Source organism: Pogoniulus pusillus, chromosome 2 (assembly GCF_015220805.1).
Source record: "Pogoniulus pusillus isolate bPogPus1 chromosome 2, bPogPus1.pri, whole genome shotgun sequence".
Taxonomy (NCBI): Eukaryota; Metazoa; Chordata; class Aves; order Piciformes; family Lybiidae; genus Pogoniulus; species Pogoniulus pusillus.
Window position 1 is genome coordinate 14,222,361 of NC_087265.1, and position 20,792 is coordinate 14,243,152.

General features: G+C 41.1%; 1 protein-coding gene across 1 annotated transcript in view; it reads left to right on the plus strand.

The window, feature by feature from the left end:
• Positions 1–1,146: 1,146 nt before the first annotated feature.
• Positions 1,147–20,792, plus strand: part of MYLK (myosin light chain kinase) — a 165,668-nt gene continuing 146,022 nt past the window's right edge. The window contains exon 1 of the mRNA XM_064157004.1: positions 1,147–1,296. Within this exon, the coding sequence (XP_064013074.1) occupies positions 1,147–1,296 (150 nt within the window). The remainder of the gene's footprint in view (positions 1,297–20,792) is intronic.

Here is a 20,792-nt window from a genome sequence, read left to right on the forward strand (position 1 = left end):
GGCAGCTTGAGATAAAAAAAATGTTTACTCTTAATCTGTAAAGAAAAATACACTTTACAAATGATCTGGCAAAAGTGGCCTTAGTTTAACAGATTTTTCTCTTGTTCAAATGGAAGCTTCATTCTTTACTCAAGTATTATTCATTGTAACTTCCATCAGAATCAGATTGATAAATACATAGGCTGTCACTTGTTAGTGTGTGTGGTAGAGGATCATAACTGGAAGCCCAGTGTTCTTCATTGGTCCAACATGACCTATGGGTGGGTCAAGCTGTTGCTAAGGTTTTAATTTGTTAACCTTGTCTATTAAACAGGCATTTGTCAGTAGGACTTCTATTTTATGGATTGAAGGAATTATTGCTGGAGTCAGCTACTAGTTTTTTCTGAGGGTTTACTTTTCAAAAGTACAGTAATTTTTGGTTTGTATTAGGAAAGTGTGGAAGGTAGAGCAAATGAATCTTCTTTGAAGCAGGTACTTGTAATGAGGTCTTTAAAATGTCATTTTTGTAGCATTAATAAACGTGGTCTCCATGCTGTCTTAGTAGTCTCTATGCTGTAGAAGGATTTGCAGTAGAGACTCGGACTTTCTACAAAAGTATTTGTTATGTACCAGCAGTAGATAGGAGGGAGATATCCAGATATTTCTTAAGATCTTGAAAGCATGGTATGAAAAATCAGATTTTCCACATTCCCACAGGCAACTTAAATCCAGTGCAAACAGAGGCCTCTTTATTTCTTAAGTACTTGTTTAACACTGGCTCTGCTTTTGAGACTTACTGATTTTGGTGTATACCAGGCCAGGAAAATCAAAGTCATGTTGTGAAAATACCCTCCTGAAGTAAGTTTTTACCTTTTAATGTAGTTGTCAAGGATGACTTTTTGGTTAAGACTCCGGCCTGTGACTTGAGAGTTCAAAATGAGTTCAGCTCAAGGCTATGATGCTGACGGAAGCTGTGGGTGCATTGGAAAGTTTTCTTGGGTCTCATTTTCCCACACAGAAAAATATTCCATGTCACCTGAGGCTGAAGAGACTTCCTGTGTATAAGGATATAGCATACATATAGAAGAAATGGCTCCTGATTCTTAGTTGTTACTGTAATGCAAGTAACTAATCATCATAACTTGTTTCTCTTTTACAGTCTACATCATGGGGGATGTGAAACTGGTCACATCTACTCGAGTCTCCAAAGCCTCCCTGACACTCAGCCCACCTGTGCCTGCTGAAGCACCAGCATTTACTCTTCCTCCTCGGAATATCCGAGTGCAGCTGGGAGCCACTGCAAGATTTGAGGGAAAGGTAAGAAACAGAGATGATGAAGGGCTTTTCCATTTGGTTTTGCTCTTTTCTGAAGTTGCCTGGTAGTCTGCAAAGATAGTGAAGTTGCCTTTCTGATGCAGGACCTTTACTCTAGAAGAATAGACCAGTGTTCACCTTAAGGAGACAGAGCATTACAGGTCTCTGTAAAGGAGAATGTTACAAAGCCTGAGTATGTGCTAAGTAAAACCTAGTTGAGCATGCTCAGCACTGAGTTTAGTACCTGTGGGAAACTGCTTCAAAAGCTGTATTTTATCAGAGAGTACATATCTTCCTACTTAACATTCATCTCCTTGTGTCCCAAATCTGCCTGTTTCTGAAGTTTTGTATCTAACTTTGTGTCTAATCCTGCTAAGTATGCTCTTCCTAATAGTCAGCTGCAGAGTTATGACATTTTTGTACCTGCACCACATACCAGACCTGTTGTTAATCTGAAAGCAAAAAGAGCATTTTCAGAAGAAAAGCTGCTTTGTTCAAGGAAGCCTGGAAACCCAAAGGAGTGTGTGTAGTGGGGTGTGGATCCTAGGCTCTCTCCTACACCTTGTGCTAGGCACATTGAATCATGCTTACTGACATCTGTATTTCTTTAATGCTTCAATGCTAGTATGATCTCTTTCTTGTTCTAGCTGCCTTCCTTTCTCCTCCCTTAACACATTTTTTTTCCTAGAGCTGCCAGATTTCCCTTTCAGTCCTTTCAACTTTTCCCTGTCAGCTTCCTCTGTCCACATCATGCTTTGATTGCATGCTGACAGCTCTATCATCAAACTGGCTGCACCTTTAATCTTTGAAGCATTGGGACTTCTCTGACAGAGTCAAGAAACTGCAACTTTACTGTAACAAAAGCAAGGGCTAGAAGGAATTTGGGAAATTCATAACTCCTGGAACTAACTTAAACAGAGAGACAGTAGATGGTATTTAATATTTATTTTATTTACACAAGGGCAGGGCAGGAACTCAGATTTTTTAGCAATAACTGGGCAGGAAAAACACCCCAACAATATTTGGAGTATATACATTTTAAAGTGCAAAACCAAAACTCAGAAATATTCCTTGGATTTGAATTTTTGAAGAAAAGCTGGCACTTTTCCTGGAAAGCAAGTAATTTCAGTGGAAGTGTTTAAACCAAAGACAATTTTTAATCAAAAGTTTAGAAACCTTTACTTTTTAATTAGTTTACTTCAGCCAGTCAGAAACATTGTGTGTGTATGGCATTGGCCTGTCCTAGTGAGAATTCACTTTGTTAATGGTTTTATCTTCCCCTTCCCTTCCATTATTTCATCTGGCTTTATTGCAGGCAGACACAGTGGAAAAATGGCAACATGATGCTGTGTTATGCATGTGGCACCTACAGACTTTACTGATCTCTTTCAGACTTTCATACAAGGCTACAACTGGCAATAACAATACACCGAAATCACAGTTGAGGCATGTGATGTTGCTAAGATTTGGGGTTATACTTCTCATATTTCCTAATTAAAAGCTCAGGTAGAAGATTTCCAATTTTTAGGGCACTCTGCAGGCTTTTTATTATTGGCCACATGGAAGCAATTGTAATATGTAGTGACCTGCAAGTTAGAGAGCCATCACTGCTCTGCATATTTAACAGATCTCATTTGGAAGTGTATCATTAGATACATTTATGTATCTAATTTTTAAAGTCACGTTGAAGACAGGAGGGGTAGAGTCTGAGGGATTTTTTTCAGTAGCTTAAAAGAAATATTCATAAATTCAGTACTAATTTAACCAATAGGCTTAAGTTCCTTGAAGGTTCCTTGAAGGAACAAAGCTTTGAGTGAAGTCCTGAATTGAATCTAGTTACTGAAAATCTAAATTCCAGTTCTGCCTGCCCATTTGCTATATGAACATGGCTAAACCCTCTAATTTTCCATCCTTAAAATGGGGATAATAATATACTAGTTCTGTGCATGTTGTGTAGCTGAAATAAACCTTTAATGCCCATAGTGCTTTTGCAAGTGCCAACTGTTAAGAGCACAGCCTGGCTGAAACACATGAGATCTGCAATTACGCTATGGCAAGTAGCCTGCCTTAACAGTTTGGCAAACCCAGATGACACAATTACAGCCATTGTCTTTGGCACTTCAGCCTCCTGCTATGCATGGACATTACCTGCTTTTTCTGGGCAAGCTTGCTGCCCCAGAAGACCTTCATTTTACCTCTTTCAGCTAACACAGGTGAGAATAAATGTAACAATGTGGATGAAGACATAAACCAACTGAAGACATAAACCAACTAGTCTTTATCATTGTGATTTAGTTCCAGTTTTCCTGGAATCCAGCTGAACTGAAGGCTGAGATAAGAGCTTGCAATTACAAATGTTATTATTTTTCATGGTGGGAGGGACTCAGAAGGAGTAAGCTGCATTATAATAATTAGACATAGAGAATTAACCACTACAGCATGTTCACCTTATTGTCTTCTGCAAGAAAAATAGGTTTTTAATTATAATGCCAACTATTAAAATGGAATCTCTGCAATATGTTGTTTATAATGTAACATAGTTGGGGAAATGATGTTTGGTGCTGTCATTTATAGCTGGTAGATTTGAGGTCAGGGTGAGGGAGGATGTAATAGGGCAGTTTGAAAGGATACCCTCAATAGATTGCATATAAAGCATACGTGCAGAGCTTGTATCATCTGGGTCCATCTTCAGCTGGTCAGCACAATGTTGCTGCTTCAATCAGTTTAATATTCTAGAGGTTCAGGGGAATGGTAGACCTGTTAAGATAGACAGGTTCAGAAGGACAATCTTACTAAATGTTAATAAATCGTTTTTATTAATAAAAGTAGCTGCTGAGCATACTTGGGGATTTCTATTCTGGAAAATAGACTGCAGATGTTATGATGGGTTGTTGCTGATACTCTGCTTCATCACACAGTATAAATATTAAACTAGACTCAGGCTGAAGAAAAATAAAAAGTTTTTTTAAGTGGCTAGACAGGAGATTTTCTACAAAGAGGTCCTCTGCAGTGGAATTTATCTTATCAGAAAGAACAAACATTTTGAGAGTCCAAGGCAGGATATTAGTCTGATATTCTGATGATCCTGTACTTCGTTAAGGAAGAGAGGGTCCCAGAGTTAAACTTGTTGCCTTTCTTTCCAGCAGCATGTAAAGTAAGTTGTGTGAAATGGCAATTCATAATCAATTATTTTTCACAAGGATTTGCAGATCTGTACAAGTTTCCTTTTCTTGTGATGGGCAGAAAGTGGCCACAGATTTCTACACCTTTGCATGTTTTTATGACTACCTGATTTCTCAGTATCCTGTTCACCGGTCTTTAAGAGACTATAGGTTCAGTGACTTAAGACTGATACCTGTCTTATGTCTAAATCCCCATCCTTCTTCAGAAGAACTCTTTGTTTATACTTAGCAATTTGACTTTTAAGTATTTGTTATGAATTATGCTACATTAATAATCTATAATAACAATAATAATATTGATACCCAGGCAAAGATTATTAATAACTATAAAAACAGTTTACTAATATCAAATCTCACCAGAAAACTTATTTACAAGATTCAAAATGGACAGTTTGGACACTTACCCACTCAGGGAGCAGGCAAAACTGTAACACTTTTAGAAATAACTAGCAAATGCAACATTATACTTGAAGGGAAGGTTCTTGGGGTCAATATACCATTTACGGTTAATTATGCTGCTTATCCACTAGATGGATGCAGGAAGCTCCTTTCTGCTTATGCCAGAAGGCAATTAGTGAATTACAAAAGGCTTTAAGTATTTACTCACAAAAATTATCTCCCAACTTGTGGGGCTAGCTGCAGCTTCAGACAGTACCCAAACGCGTTCAGGGAATTCTGTTACTGTCTTGTTATTTGCTGAGACTTCTGATTCTTCCCAGGGTTCTGACAAAAGGAGGCAAACTATCTCTGACCTGGTCCTGGCTTCTCTGGATGATCTGTGTTTCCCTTCCATGGCTTTTTGTCTAGGCAGGTGTAGGCAGGATGTCTTGCAATGTGCAGTCTCAGCACAATGTCATGCTGGCTATGCAGGCCAATCATGTGGAGGCATTTAGAGTCTGTTCTTGGTAAACTCAAGGCAGTGGAGTTTCCAGAAGTTCAGGATGCACTGAGGCAGTGAGCAATGGCAGCAGGCAGCAGCAAGCAGCAAGGAAGTGCGAATACAACAGCAGAGCACGTTGTGTTACCTGCTCATCTCTTTTTATCAGTGCAGCCTGAGACTAATGGGCCTTTGGACATACCTTAGCCAATCAGAATGGCACTTTTCCAAGCTTGACTATATTAGGTGAAACCAGGATTTTTGTTTTCTCTTCCTGTGGTTGCTCCCCCCAGCACAGAAGTAGGGGCAGCAGTGGAACATATCTGGGCAAGTCAGAGACCTTAAACTCAGTGACTCCAGATTCTTCATCCTCTTTCCCATGGTTGCTTCTCCCTGTAGCAAAAGGAAGGAGAGCAGAAAAACCATGACAGTATTTATTGGACAGCTTTAACTTCCCATGGTAACTGTCTAGAGGGTGATAGGTGTCTCTATTGTAGAATCCAGCAGTCATTAAAATGTTGCCCTGACTCTCCACTCTGCACCCACCTATACCCATAGCTTAAATGTTGCACTTAGCATGGATTGGCCCAACCAAGTGTTAAGGCTCAGGTTCAGGTTTTGCTTGGGTTAGCCTTGCCATGTGTGTATTAAGCTGGCAAGTTAATCCTCCAATTCTCTGTGTTTGAGGAAGTCTTAAAAAACAGGCTGGCTTTCTGCAACAGAAAAATTGGGACTCTTAAGACCTAATGTATGTAGGTGAATAAAGCAACAGGATGGACTGACTCCATCAGAGCTCTTCATGGAGACAGCCCACATAAATCACAGGAAATCATAGGAACATTCAGGTTGGAAAAGCCCCTCAGGATTACCAAGTCCATTTGATATCCCTACTCTATAAGGTGCACCCTAAACCATATCATCAAGCGCCACATCCAAATGACTTGTAAACACATCCAGGGTTGGTGACTCAACCACCTTCCTGAGCAGCCCATTCCAATGCCTGACCACTCTTTCTGTGGAAAAAACAACATTCCTAATATCTAGTCTAAATCTACCCAGTTGCATCTTGAGGCCATTCCCTCCTGTTCTATCACTATTTCCCTGTAAGAAGAGACCAGCATCAACCTCTTCACAGCATCCTTTCAGATATCTGTAGAAAGTGATGAGATCTCCCCTCAGCCTCCTCTTTTTCAAACAGCCCCAGCTCCTTCAGTTGCTCCTCATAAGTTTTAGTCTCTAAAAGACTCAGTGAATGTGCTGTCATCCAGATTTGCCAAGTCCATGCACAGAAAGATGTTTTAAGGCAGAGAGATTTACTTAGGTTTCAGCAACTGTAGCAAACTGATGGAGAAACTAAGAACAAAAAAATGAGAATTTTTACTGTTGTCTAACCACTGGACCACATCCTCTTGCTTTTTCCCTCCCTATTTTAAGCTTTGGGTTCTAAGACCAATGAAATTGTCTGCAGTGGGATGGTTTCCTTGGAAAAAAAATGATTACCCAAAATAAGCATTTTTAGTTGATAAGCATGTGGTTAGCTGCCCACACACACTTTTGCTGAACTTGAAAAGCAATAGATGTGCTACATGAAAAAATCTAGCATGAACAAATCTGGGTTTTCTTCTGTAATGTCACACTGAAAGTCAGTGTAAAAATTGACCAGTCACAGAACTGTCTGTTTTCAACAAACTCTTCCCTGTCCAGAGTGATATTAACCTCTGCATTTTGACTGTGGCAAGCAATTTACTCAACCTGCTTTGTCTGCACACATTTGTAATTTTTGAGGGTAAAACTGGCAGTCATTAATTTTATGAGCCTGCAAAATACTTGTACTACAGCTCTGCTTGAGAAAAACAGCCAAATGTCATGCTACAGACCACAGATTGATCACTTAGGGGTCACCAAAGAATTTTTCTTCTTGGCTGAAGTATTGCATGGTTGGCAACAAGGAAGTGTGAGGGTGGTTTTCTACTTCATGTGAACCATCGTATGTGGGCCATTGCCAGAAGCAAGATATCAAGCTACTAAATCTAGTCTGGTATTGCATTCCCTCAGACCTAGATTTCATGTATTGACATAGTCTGAGTAGATACTTAGTTCATTTTGCTTCCCACTGAGTAGTTACTGTTCTGCTCTTGCCTTTACATCTCTTTCCAGGTAAGGGAGCCGGATTGTAAATTTTAAGGCAAGCTTGGTCAGTGTCAGATCCTGCCCCTTTTAAATGTGCTTTCTGGTTATTCTTCTGCCACTGTTGCAAGTCTCTATTTGTTCAAATCAGTTAAGTTCAGTGATGTGCATCAATCTTGTCTCCTGGCTCCTCTGGTATCTGTGTATCTCCAGGACTTCTAGTCTTAGCAGGAGACTTTCAGGTGCAGGCAGGATGTCTTGCGATGTGCAGTCTCAGCACAACGTCATGCTGGCTATGAAGGCCAATTGCATGCAGGCATTTAGAGCCTGTTCCTGGTTAGCTCTCCAGGAAAATTCAGGATGCAAAATGAGGCAGCAGCAGCCCGAGTGCTACCTGCTTATCCCTTTTATCAATATCCAGCCCAAGACTATATTGGACATAGGTTAGCCAATCAGAATGGCACTTTACCAAGCCTCACCGTCTTAGCTGAAGCCACTCCCCTCCCATGGTTGCCTCCCCCCAGCACAGAAGTAGGAGGAGCAGGGGAACATGTCTAGGCAAGCCAACATGGGTAAGCCCATGTTTGCCCTATCAGGCCTACCACCACATTACCCAAAAAAGCATTGTTTCAACTGAAGCTGGACCATGCATTTGTGCTGCTCTAGATCTCTCTTATTCTCTCCTTCTCTCCGTCTCTCTCTCTCTCTCTCTCTCTCTCTTTTGTTTCTCTCCTTTCCTTTTATTTTGGATTTTGAGATGGATGAAATTTAAAATCACATGTGGAACCTGACCATAACGTTTTGTGTGAACATCTAACTGCTGCCAGTTCAAGTTGGGGGAACCAACAAACTGCTGTATCTGGAAAGCTTATTGTAGATATCTTTGTGATAACCCACTACTGTGACCTATCACTGTAAAGCACGTCTTTGTGTCAGCTGAAGAAGACAAGTGTGTTTGTTTAGGGATTTGTCCACAGGGATATCCCGTATTGGTCATTCTAGTCTGATTTTGAAGAAAATTTACCTTACTTGTAGTGATATCTATAGTCCTTAAATAGAAATAAGCTATTTTTTTCAAGTAAGTATTGACCAATTTGCACAGGAAAAGGAGATATAAAACATTCTTGTTGGTGTGTAAAGATGGTTCCATTTTTTGTAAAACAAATGATAGAAAAACCACCATAACTGGCAGAATAAAGTTCATCATTTAAGGATGATAAGATGAAAATGTCTGAAGGAGGATCAGAGTAAAATCTAGCTGATTCCCAAGAGAAAAGCAGTTAATCAACGTATCCTGGCCTGGAACACAAACTCTATGAGGAGAGGCTGAGGGAGCTGGGGATGTTTAGCCTGGAGAACTGGAGGCTCAGAGGGGACCTCATTGCTGTCTACAACTACCTGATGGGAAGTTGTAGCCAGATGGGGGTTGCTCTCTTCTCCCAGGCAACCAGCAACAGAACAAGGGGACACAGTCTCAATTTGTGCCAGGGGAGGTGTAGGCTGGATGTTAGGAGGAAGTTCTTCCCAGAGAGAGTGATTTCCCATTGGAATGGGCTGCCCAGGGAGGTGGTGGAGTCACCATCCCTGGAGGTGTTCAAGAAAAGCCTGGATGAGGCACTTGGTGCCATGGTCTATTTGACTGGCTAGGGCTGGGTGCTAGGTTGGACTGGATGATCGTGGAGGTCTCTTCCAACCTGGTTGTTTCTATGATTCTATGTTCAGAAATTGATTGTGTGTAGGTCAGCACAGAAGCCATCAGTATAATTCCTATTTTTCTTGTCCCATGATGATTAATAATGAATCTTTCAAACATCAACAAATTCTTATTAGATTTTTCAGTTCTGTGTTTAATTTGAATATAATAATGTTTTCTAGACTGGTGTCCCTCGCTCCTTTGGGCCACTGTGTAAGTCTTTGTTGTGGTCATTCCACTGACAATAGAATAGAACAATAGAATGCATCAAGTTGAAATGGACCTTCAAAGGTTATCTTGTCCAATCCTCCTGCAGTGAGCAGGAACATCTTTAGATCAGATTGCTCGGGACCCCATAAAGTTTGACCTTGAATGTTTGCAGGGAGGGGCCCTCCACCACATCTCTGTGCACCATGTTCCAGGGTTTCACTACCCTCGCTGTGAAGAACTTCCTTCTTGCATCTATGCTAAATCTACTCTGCCCCAGTTTTAAATGATTGTCCTTCATCCTGTTGCTACAAGCCCATCTAAACAGTCCCTCCCCAGACTTCCCGTAGGCCACATTCAAATACTGAAATTCAACTATAAGATCTCCCCAACATCTTCTCTTCTCCAGACTGAGCAACCTCAACTCCTCCAGCCTCTCTTCCTAGGATAGGTGCTCCAGACCTTTAATCATCTTTGTGGCCCTCCTCTAGACTCGTGGCCCTCATGTAGCATTATACTTTCGTATTTAAGTAAATGATTTTAGCAGTACATGAAACATGAGTGCAACTTATCATTATTAATTGATTTCTGTGGGGAATTGTGCTTTTAACTCCTTTCACAGTGGAAACAGATTTAAAGAAGTTCTGGTAACTGGAACAGTGTGAGCCATTAACATTATTTTCCTTGTGATATGAGAAGGATGGATTAAAGAAAGGGTTTGGATTTCTGGTGTTGCTGTTGTTGAGGAGTTTTTTGTTGTTTGTTTTGTTGTGGTTTGCTTTGTGGGATATGGGGGGCTGGATTTGCTGGGTTTTTTGGTTGTTTGTTTGGGGGTTGTGGTTTGTTTTGGGGTTGTGGTTTGTTTTTTTCCCCTGTCATAAATAACCCCTTTGCTGGAAAAAAAAAGTCTTTTTTTTTTTTTTATAGTTGACCCAAAAGGTATGATGGAATACTTATCATCAGACATGCATTTGGCTGACTAGGAGCATATATGCCTTTTTTCATCATAAGCAAGGCTTAGACTTTACTCCAGAACCTTGTGTTCATCTGGTTGATGAATCCACAAAGGTCAGGAAAGGGTTTAGTGCCATATGTAACTATGAGAGCATGTAAAATAGCAAATTATGCACCTAACTGTCTATAAATGCCTCCCCGAGAATTTGACCTAAATTATGCCAAATGATACCAAACCACACTTTTGGATATCATTCAGCTTTTCCCCTGTAGGTAAAGTAGGTTGTCATTAATAGACAGCAAGCATGATGCATTCAGAGTCTTTGCAGAAGGCCACATGTGGAGAAGGTTTATCATCAAAACACATCATTACTCATCGTGGTTTTGCTCAGTCTACACTCTAGCACCTAGACTCCAAAGATAAACATTTCTGCTTGTGACATGTTACTTGGCTCTGTTCACTCATGGATACAGTAGGAAGTTTGGAAACCTACTGGGCAAAACCAGATGACTTTTTTTTTCACATGTAACATCTGCATTCCCTAGCATCTAAGTACATGCTGAACAAAAAATAACATTGCTGTGAATCTTCTTCAATTTGACCCATTCATGAAGGAGGGAAACCAGTCTGTCTGACAAGGGCGCAGCAAGGGCTGGCTGGTCCCCAAAGGAAAAGAAGCCAGCACTAGAGAGTTGTGCCATCAACAATGGACTGCAGTCCCACAGGCTCCAGACACAGCAGGCAGTGCTGTCTGCTATAAAAGGGTCTATTGATGGCCCCAGACATGGCAAGTAATGAACCACATTCAGGATCCAACCAGAGGGTACAGTCAGGAGCAAAAGCAGGCAAGGCCAGATTGCCCATTCATAGCTGCCTACTGCAATTTCTAATGTTCAGTGGTTGAGACATTTTCACTATACTAGTGGAGGTTAGTGAATCTTTATCAGATGTCTGAAAGAGCACATATTTCTCTCCTAAGCTGACAGAGTGTCTGTGGGCTAACTTGACTTCATCATGATTTTTTTGGCCAAAAGTCATCCCAGATCATAGTTCAGCATCATATGGGAATACAACGTCTCTGTATTCCTTCTCTTACATGGAGGAAATAGCCTTTGGAAGAGGAGAGACACTGATACTTGAGGTAATGCTTGATGAGAAAGACACAGTCACTCCTATTGCTGTCAATAGTTGTGTGTCAAAGCTCACTGCAGCAGTAGGCACCATTAAAATCAAGGCATTCCAGTGACTCATTGTCCCTGTATAAGAGCCTTGAGTTGACTACCTAAATATATTGAATTTATTCTCATAAGGTACTTGACAGCCAGGTTATTGGTTAGGAATTAAATCATGTTTGTTGACTTACAGGTTAGTAACCTGGCTTTGGGGCTGTTCCCACATTAAGGATAAGTTGCAGTGAGATCTGTGTTTGTCTTTTTCAGAGGAGTTGTAGGAATATACACCACTTTACGTGAGAGAGTGAAACTTGGCACAATGTTCTCTTGAAAAACAAAACAAACAAACAAAAACAAAAACCCCAAAACAAAACACAAAACAAGATCCAAACCAATATTTTTTTCTAGGTTTTCTGATGATAAAGATAGCTTTATTCTCTGTAAATCACTGCATTGTTGTGAACCTACAGACAAACAGAACAAAGCAATCCTTGTCCTCTCAAAACACTGTGGCTAAAAGTGGTACAAATTCCAAGTCAGCTTTTTGCATGTTTTTATTGCTTATAGAAAGCCCTTTGTAATTCACATGCAGAATGAGAGTAAATGAAAAAATAAATTATTTTATCTCTTTTGCTGAATTTTCCTTGCTTTTCTGCATCCTCTCAAAATGCTGTAGTAAATGTTACTCTGTGGATTATATTTTTTATTACAAATACAACAGCTGAGCTTACTAAAATACTAATTAAAAATCATACTGTCTATGCCAATATGTAAGCCACACAAGAACTTTTCATTTAAAGATATCAACTATCTGCATATGTAAGAAAATGAGGAAGCAAAGGCTGACAAATTAAATAATTCTGATTTTTTGGCTGTTGAAGACAGAATGCTGATCGTATTTCATCCAGCTCTGTACTCACTCAACCTCTATTAAATCAGAATGGTAAGTTTCCTCTACCTAGACAGTACAGTCAAATTGCAACTGTGTGGCCTGAGATTGCCATTGTTTCTGTATGCCACATATGCATAGGCTGGGGACAGAGTGGCTTGAGAGCAGCCAGGAAGAAAGGGACCTGGGGGTAGTGGTAGATAGTAGCTGAAGATGAGCCAGCAGTGTGCCCAGGTGGCCAAGAGAGCCAATGGCATCCTGGCCTGGATCAGGAACAGTGTGGCCAGTAGGACAAAGGAGGTTATTCTGCCCCTGTGCTGGTCAGGCCACACCTTGAGTACTGTGTCCAGTTCTGGGCCCCTCAATTCAAGAGAGATGTTGAGGTGCTGGAACATGTCCAGAGAAGTGCAACAAAGCTGGTGAGGGGCCTGGAACACAAACCCTATGAGGAGAGGCTGAGGGAGCTGGCGTTGTTTAGCCTGGAGAAGAGGAGGCTTAGGGGTGACCTCATTGCTGTCTACAACTACCTGAAGGAAGGCTGTAGCCAGGTGGGGGTTGGCCTCTTCTCCCAGGCAACCAGCAACAGAACAAGGGGACACAGTCTCAAGTTGTGCTGGGAGAGGTGTAGGCTGGATGTTAGGAGGAAGTTCTTCCCAGAGAGAATGATTTGCTGTTGGAATGGGCTGCCGAGGGAAGTGGTGGAGTCACTGTCCCTGGAGGTGTTCAAGAAAAGCCTGGATGAGGCACTTGGTGCCATGGTCTAGTTGACTGGCTAGGGCTGGGTGCTAGGTTGGACTGGATGATCTTGGAGGTCTCTTCCAACCTAGCTGGTCCTATGATTCTATAAAATACTACCAGGCATGTATTATTTAAATTGCTTTTACAAAGCTCAGAATATTAGTAAAATTCATACTGTTTTTACAAAGCACACACACACTGCAGTATCCAATATCTTCTACCTGAATTTTGACTCATTTATGTAGCATTCCCATATTTATCAGGCTAACAATGGATAAAATATTTTTCTGTTCCATGAGTACTCTGGATCAAGCGTTCAATATAATTAAGATTTATTCTTTTGTCTATATAAATTCTGGTGTTCCTTTATAAAGGAATAACTCAGCAGTTCATCTCTACAGGGAGGCAAATATAGATTATTTCTTTTTTAAATGTTGTGTTGAAAGCCAGGGCACTGGGGAAAAAAAAAACCAAAACATTTTGGAAATATAGATTAAAGAACTATGACAAGTGGTTGTGATGGTTTGAGTGTTCCCTGCCCCCCTACACTTCGGAAATCACCCAGACTAGACCCAGCTGGCTCTGGAAATTGAATGAAACTTATTATTTACAGCTTAGCACAATATACAAGCAGATATTTACAGTATATACAGATATATACAGAAATATACAAGATAAAAGGTAATACAGAAACATAACTTCCTCCCAGAAACTTGAGTCCCCAGGAGGGTCTTCCAACCACCCTTCCACCTCCCCCCCCCCCTATCCCTCAACCTTACCCCAGTCCCAAGGAAGAATGAACGTTCGGCCAGGGGGTTAGGAAGCAAAGTGGATTAATCAGAAAAAGGGCAGAGAAACAGAGGGTGAGGTTAGAGAGAGAGATGCAGCTCAGCCAGCTCCCCAGCAGGAGAAGCGAGTGCCCTATCTATGTTTTGATTCTTCTTCTTGTATCTCTCAGTAAGCCTATGAGTGAAGTAGACATCACCATTGTTTTCCTTTCACAGCCTGTAATCTAGTTCTTCTCACCAAAACATTCTAGCTAGCTTCAAACTAGCACAGTGGTATAGTATTTTGTTTATTTCATGGTACCACTTAAACAGCTTAATTCAGCTGGAGTCCTACTGTATGTTTGCTGATGGATTTAAAAGTTACACTGGCTGGAATAGAGTTGGACTCTGCTCTGATGACCTTCCTAAATAAAACAACAGAGGAAATAGTCATTGTTACCATATTGGTTTGAGGCTAATTGGAATATTTTAATGAGAGAAATTAGATCATTGGTTGTGAAACGCAAATAAAGATGAAGTCTGTATCATTCATTGGTTTGCTGGAAGGGATAAAAAGACAAGAATTAAACAATTTGTCCCACTTTGTTCCAGGACACTGCTTTCTTTTGCTTCTCCTCCATTCTGCTCTAATATCTCTCCACTAACAAATAGCAATATAAGCTTTGCTGGTTGGTTTTTGTTTGTCTGTCTGTAAAGATAGAGGAGAAAGAGTGGGTGGCTTTGAGCCCCTCCTGGGCAGTTTCCTTTGTTCAGGAGGGAGTTTGGATTTCTGTATTATTTCTAGCTTGTATGTGATTGTAAATACTTGTAAATATATTGTGTATATATGCTTGTAAATTTTGCTTTGCTCTAAATACAGCTTCATCTTACTTCCAAGCCCTCTGAGCTAGTCTGGTAAATTTCAGTAGTGGAGGGGGAAAGTTTCTAACCCACCGTAGTTACCCACCTTGACATTCATGTGGAGTACTGAGGCACAAAAATATGGATTCAGAGCTGAAATGCTATGTGTTCCAGATGTTGAGTACTTATGACTTGAAACTTATGTTCATTGGACATAATTAGCTTCTGATTTTGGAAAATATAGTTAAGGTTTACAGTAAATGCACAACCCACCAATATCTATGTGGCTGCTGCTGGATTAAGTGCGTCGCTTAATGCAAACACAAGTTCTCGATGTCTCAGCACAAAAGTTAGTTTGTTTCCCTGCTGGGATATACCAATGGAGAGAAGTGTAGACAGAGATTTTATCTGCTCAGGAGACTATTACGCACTCATAGGTTTAATGGAAAACATTATGCTGGATTTGTTCAGATCTCTCAATAGGAATGCCAGCAACTGCAGTTAAGTGGAGCTCTATTGAAAGCATATGTAGAGTAAGCACTTCTTCCACAACCTAAACAAATGCAGCTACTTTTGAGTATGCATGTGTGTTGCTCTTACCAAGATCACAGCAATATTAGTTTTGAGAGAAAGCATTAAGAAGAAGAGGCAAGCCCGCAAAATTTCTCTTGAACTCAGCACGTCTAGGAATATTTATTCTGAACTGTTGAACTAGAAATTTATAACCACATCAATTTATATTTCAGTTAGTGCTTTGAGGTTTGTTGTTTTAAAACAGTTGTTGTTCAGACTTTGGTTTTAGTTTTATTTCTAATACAGCAGTTTGCATATTTTATTGTATGAGTTATCTTTGCTAAGCTGTTACTAAAAAATGTATGTGTGAAGCCTGGAAAGCTTATTGATTTTACAGCTCTTTACAGGATAAAAACATCACTGACAGTTGCTAATACTCTGCTGAAGTTTTGCAACAGGCCAATAGGCTGGAACACTGGAACAGGCTCCCCAGGGAGGTCGTGGAGTCCCCTTCTCTGGAGATTTTCAAGGCCTGTCTGAATGTGTTCCTCTGTGATCTGTGTTAGGTAGTATTGTCCTGCTCTGGCAGGGTGGTTGGACTCGATGATCTCTTTGGGTGCCTTCCAACCACTAACATTCTATGATCCTATGGTATTGAAATCTTACTTATATAATGTATAGCATTAAGTTGCACATAGCAGAATAAACAATGCAATGAGAAATGCTAGGTATTTAGGCTGTCCAATGTATCAGAAATTCAGAACCAACAACGAATTTTATACCTCTTGGAAATCACTTCAGTTCTACCTTCTAATGAAATTTAAAACAAATGACATTTCATGCCCTGTGTGCTTGGCAGTCCTATCAAGTAGCATCAGCAACAAAGCAGCACATACCACTGAGAAGAGTTTTTAAAACCTATCCAAAGCACTGCCTCTGTCAGCAACATTTGACAGTATCAGCAGACAGTCTTCAAATGAACACACAACTCTGCAGTCAACTCAGCAACAAAATCCAATTTTATCATTTTCTATGGCCACTGCCAGACTCTTAAATTGCAGGAAATAAATCTTGTCTGGCTGGAAATTGATAAAGCATGAGTGTGTTTCTTCAGAGCAACAAGTTTTTGTTACCACTTCTCATTGCAGATATGGATTGTTGCCCTTCATTATGAATTTCACAGCTCCAAACATTTTCCAGTAGCTGTGTATTTTCTTTCTATTTGTTTATTATAAAATTAATTATCTACAGTAGGTTGTGCATACTGTCTGTGCTTACATGAATCTATAATTGCCTACCTGTTGACAGAATGTATTTATATTGAATTCCTTAGAACAGCATTCCCAAGCTGCTCTTTTGGTCAGTAGTGTAGGTCCTATAAGGAGACAAGGGCGTTAGTATTTGTCGTGGAGGGATTCGTCTGGGTTTAGGGGGGCTAAGATATGAGGCCAAATTTTAAAAGGGTTTAAATAATTTAATATTATATACACAAGGAACACACACCCCCCACCCCCCTTCCCCAAACTTATTTACAGCGACCCTACACAAGTCCTTGGTATGCGGTCATGAAATAACTTTACAGAATGTCTTATTTACAGCAAAAAAAAAATCAGGAATTTAGCAGAGGGTTTAGAAAGGCTTGGATAGAGAGAGTCTAGTGGCATTAAAGTGCCAATGGTAAGTTATTGAGAGTTTATGCAGTCTTAGATTGAGTTCGCTCAGTTACTCACTGGCTGGAGTCAGTTTCGATGGTCCCAAATATTGTGGGCATGAATAATTCAACTCAGGGGTTATTGGGGCGCGCTGTCTGGAGGCTTCCACGGGTACGGTCACGCTGGGAACGGCGGCTGGAGCGGTGGCTGACCAGGAACGCCTTAGTCAGTTTCCCTGGGCTGGTGCCGTGGGCTGGAGTCATGCAGCGGCGATGGTCCCCAAAAGCGGCTGGAAGCGGCCAGTAGCAAATGGGTGGTCGGGAGGAGCAAGGAGTGAGAGGCAAGATGCGAGGTAGAGAGGTAGGTAGCAGGCAGCAGGGATATTGTACTGTCCCTTTTTATGAGTTTTGACCCCGCAATTGGTGGTCCTTGGGCCACAATTCTGTCCAATGAGGGCTTGGCAACAGGCCAAAACATACCAAATAAGGTGAAGTCCGAGGGTCTGGTACCCCCAAATATGGAGAGGCCTCAGGCGGGTTCCTCCACCCTAGATGCGTAAGCTTATGTAAGGTGTTTACTTCAACCTTCGAGGAGACAACCCAGATTGGAAGGCACCAAGGCTATTGTGTCCCATTGTCCCCCTTAACTTGTTTACCCCAAGTATAGGCAGGGCAACACCCTTCGGGGGGACAACATGTCCGGGCATGAATAGGTTCATAAACATAGAATCATAGAATCAACAAGGTTGGAAGAGAACTCCAAGATCAGCCAGTCCAACCTATCACCCAGCCCTAACCAATCAACTAGACCATGGCACTCAGTGCCTCATCCAGTCTTTTCTTGAAGACCCCCAGGGACGGTGCCTCCACCACCTCCCTGGGCAGCCCATTCCAATGGGAAATCACTCTCTCTGTGAAGAACTTCTTCCTAATATCCAGCCTGTACCTACCCTGGCACAACTTGAGACTGTGTCCCCTTGTTCTATTGCTGGTTGCCTGGGAGAAGAGGCCACCCCCCACCTGGCTACAATGCCCCTTCAGGTAGTTGTAGACAGTAATAAGATCACCCCTGAGCCTCCTCCAGGCTAAACAGGCCCAGCTCCCTCAACCTCTCCTCATAGGATTTGTGCTCCAGGCCACTCACCAGCTTTGTTGCACTTCTCTGGACATGTTCCAGCACCTCAACATCCTTCTTGAATTGAGGGGCCCAGAACTGGACACAGTACTCAAGATGTGGCCTGAGCAGTGCTGAGTACAGGGGAAGAATAACCTCCCTTGTCCTACTGGCCACACTGTTCCTGATGCAGGCCAGGATGCCATTGGCTCTCTTGGCCACCTGGGCACACTGCTGGCTCATCTTCAGCTTACTATCTATCAGTACCCCCAGGTCCCTTTCCTCCTGGCTGCTCTCCAGCCACTCAGTCCCCAGCCTGTAGTGCTGCTTGGGGTTGTTGTGGCCAAAGTGCAGAACCCTGCATATACGTTTTGAGGCCTGTGCAACCCTCCACCACAGTATTCAGTGACATGTAAAGTAAATTCACATTCTGTTAACACAGAATCTTTAAGCCCATAAGAAAAAAAAAAAAACAACCCCAAAGCTTTTCAGTCTTCCAGAAATAATATGCAATGGAAAAAATCCATTTTCTACAAGTGTTATTACAGTGAATGATGATCATTCTCTTGAGAAAGAAAAGAAACAGAGTGGATTGTCATCTTCAGAAAATGACTGCCAGTTCAAACCCCAAATATTTTTGTTATGAGAGGCTCATTGCTCTGCAAAACAACTGATGGTGGTTAGTTTTGCTTTCCTCCTGTAGTGTCAGCAGATTTTTTTCACCAGATGATGTCCCAGTCTCAAACTGTAGCTCATACTGTCTTCATTTTACCTGTTTTCATCTTGCAGAGCTGACCGTAGATGTTTACAGTTTTTCTTAAGTGTGAGAATAAACACACATTTTACTAATGGCAGAGCAAAATGTTGGTATTAATTTCATCCTGTACTTCTCAGGGTCTTCCTAGGATTTCTGCTTGGTCTAAACTTCCTGCACTTTTCTGAATTGTTACTGAATGAAGGATTCGCCACTGAAATTAAAAATCTCTGTCATGTTAAAGAATAAGTATTTTATGGTGAAAAGGGAGGAGACAATTTCCCAACACCTTATTTTTATTGTGTTAAACTGTTTTCTGTTTCAGCCTTCCTTATAGTGCTGCCAGATAAAATTTATAGACAAAAATGGTAGCAAACACAGTGAATAAGGCTGTCCTGCTGAAGTGGAACTGAACGAACTGCTCCTGTTCCGACAGCACTCACAACACCAGGCAACACTGATCTGATTTTTCCAAAATCTTTTCTGTAGCAAAGATTGCCAATAGCTCTGAAACAAGCAGCTCTAGTCCTATCAGGAAACTGCTGGAATGCTCCTAAGCTCATTGCTTCTGACTTAAATAAGCTGATGTGTATAGTAGCATTTGATTTTAAAGGGTTGGACTTGATGATCTGTGAGGTCTCTTCCAACCCTGATGATACTGTGATAGATATTGTCGTTTGGTATCACCAAAGATAGGGAGGAAGAGAAGGAAAAAGAAAGATCACATTGTAAGCATTTACTGGGGTACATGGAGCAATTGGGAAAAGTCTTGTTTCCATTTAGCCTATTTCCTTTTGAACATTCTGACTGCATAATCCTAAATGACCCATAACAAGACACACAGATTAGCTGTTTCTTTGCAGTTGTATGTTAAGGAGAGACTCAGAAGCAAAGAAAATTCTCATTGAAATCGATGAGATTTTCATCCAAGAGAGGTCTGCAAAGTTTATCCTCCTTATTTTGTGGAGAGCTCTTGCCCTTGAAAGCCTTTTGGCCTATTCTACAGATACTTCTATTTTGCAGAGCTTCATGGCACTGTTGAAATTACCAAGAGCCAACAGAGTCCTATCTTATTAAGTTGCTCACATTCTCTTATTTGTAACACTCTTTTACATGTTCATTTTCCTGCCAAAACTTTGGACCCTCTTTACTGATCCTATCTGGATCCACTTTACTGTTACTTGATACTGTGCACTTTGATACCTATATAATGCAAACACATTACCATGATGTTGATGGCTTCGGTCATTATTCAGGGTAACAGGAGCAGCTGCCCTCCTGTGCTGCAGCTTCAGTTCTGCCTTAGCACTGATTGATGCAATAGCAAATTTGTTGGCAGGGAGGAAATATGGTCAAATTATTTGATCTAATATTACTAAATATGGAAAGCTGATTTCTTTTTACTGTGAGTTTGGCAAAGTCTCTGTGTGTCTTCATGGCTCAGATTCCCAGCTATGAAGTCAGTGACACTTTCCCACATGAAAGCTGTCTATTTCAGAGCTGAAATTGTCTTCAGTTTGTACATAGCTTAGCATTCTGCACACTCCTTCTCTGGCAAAGTGTCAGAATTTCACTACTTTACAGAGATCTTGTCAACTTTGTGTGCCAGCATAACTCATAAAACTGTCTACAAAAATGTAGAAGGATGTCAGAACAGCATCTGGGTGGCAATGAGGGAAATAGCTTAAGCTTTCTCCTGGGATTTTTCTAAGGTTTATGGCATCAGACTGCTTTTGAAATCCCGACCTGGATAAACTTTTTTTAAAAGGTGAAGAATGCCTAAAGAGAAGTACAGATCAACAGACAGACAGAGACTTGGTCTACTTGTAACCCCATCTTAAGTTCAGAAGTCTTGTATTTACAAGGGAAAAAAGGGTTCAGGTGAGCTGTATGGGTGGTTTGCAGAAAACTCCTCATACTGGCTACAGTGTGGGGAAAGTAGAAAGACAGATGTTGCTGTTGGTAGAATGATTTATTAAAGCTCCAAGAAAAAACAGAC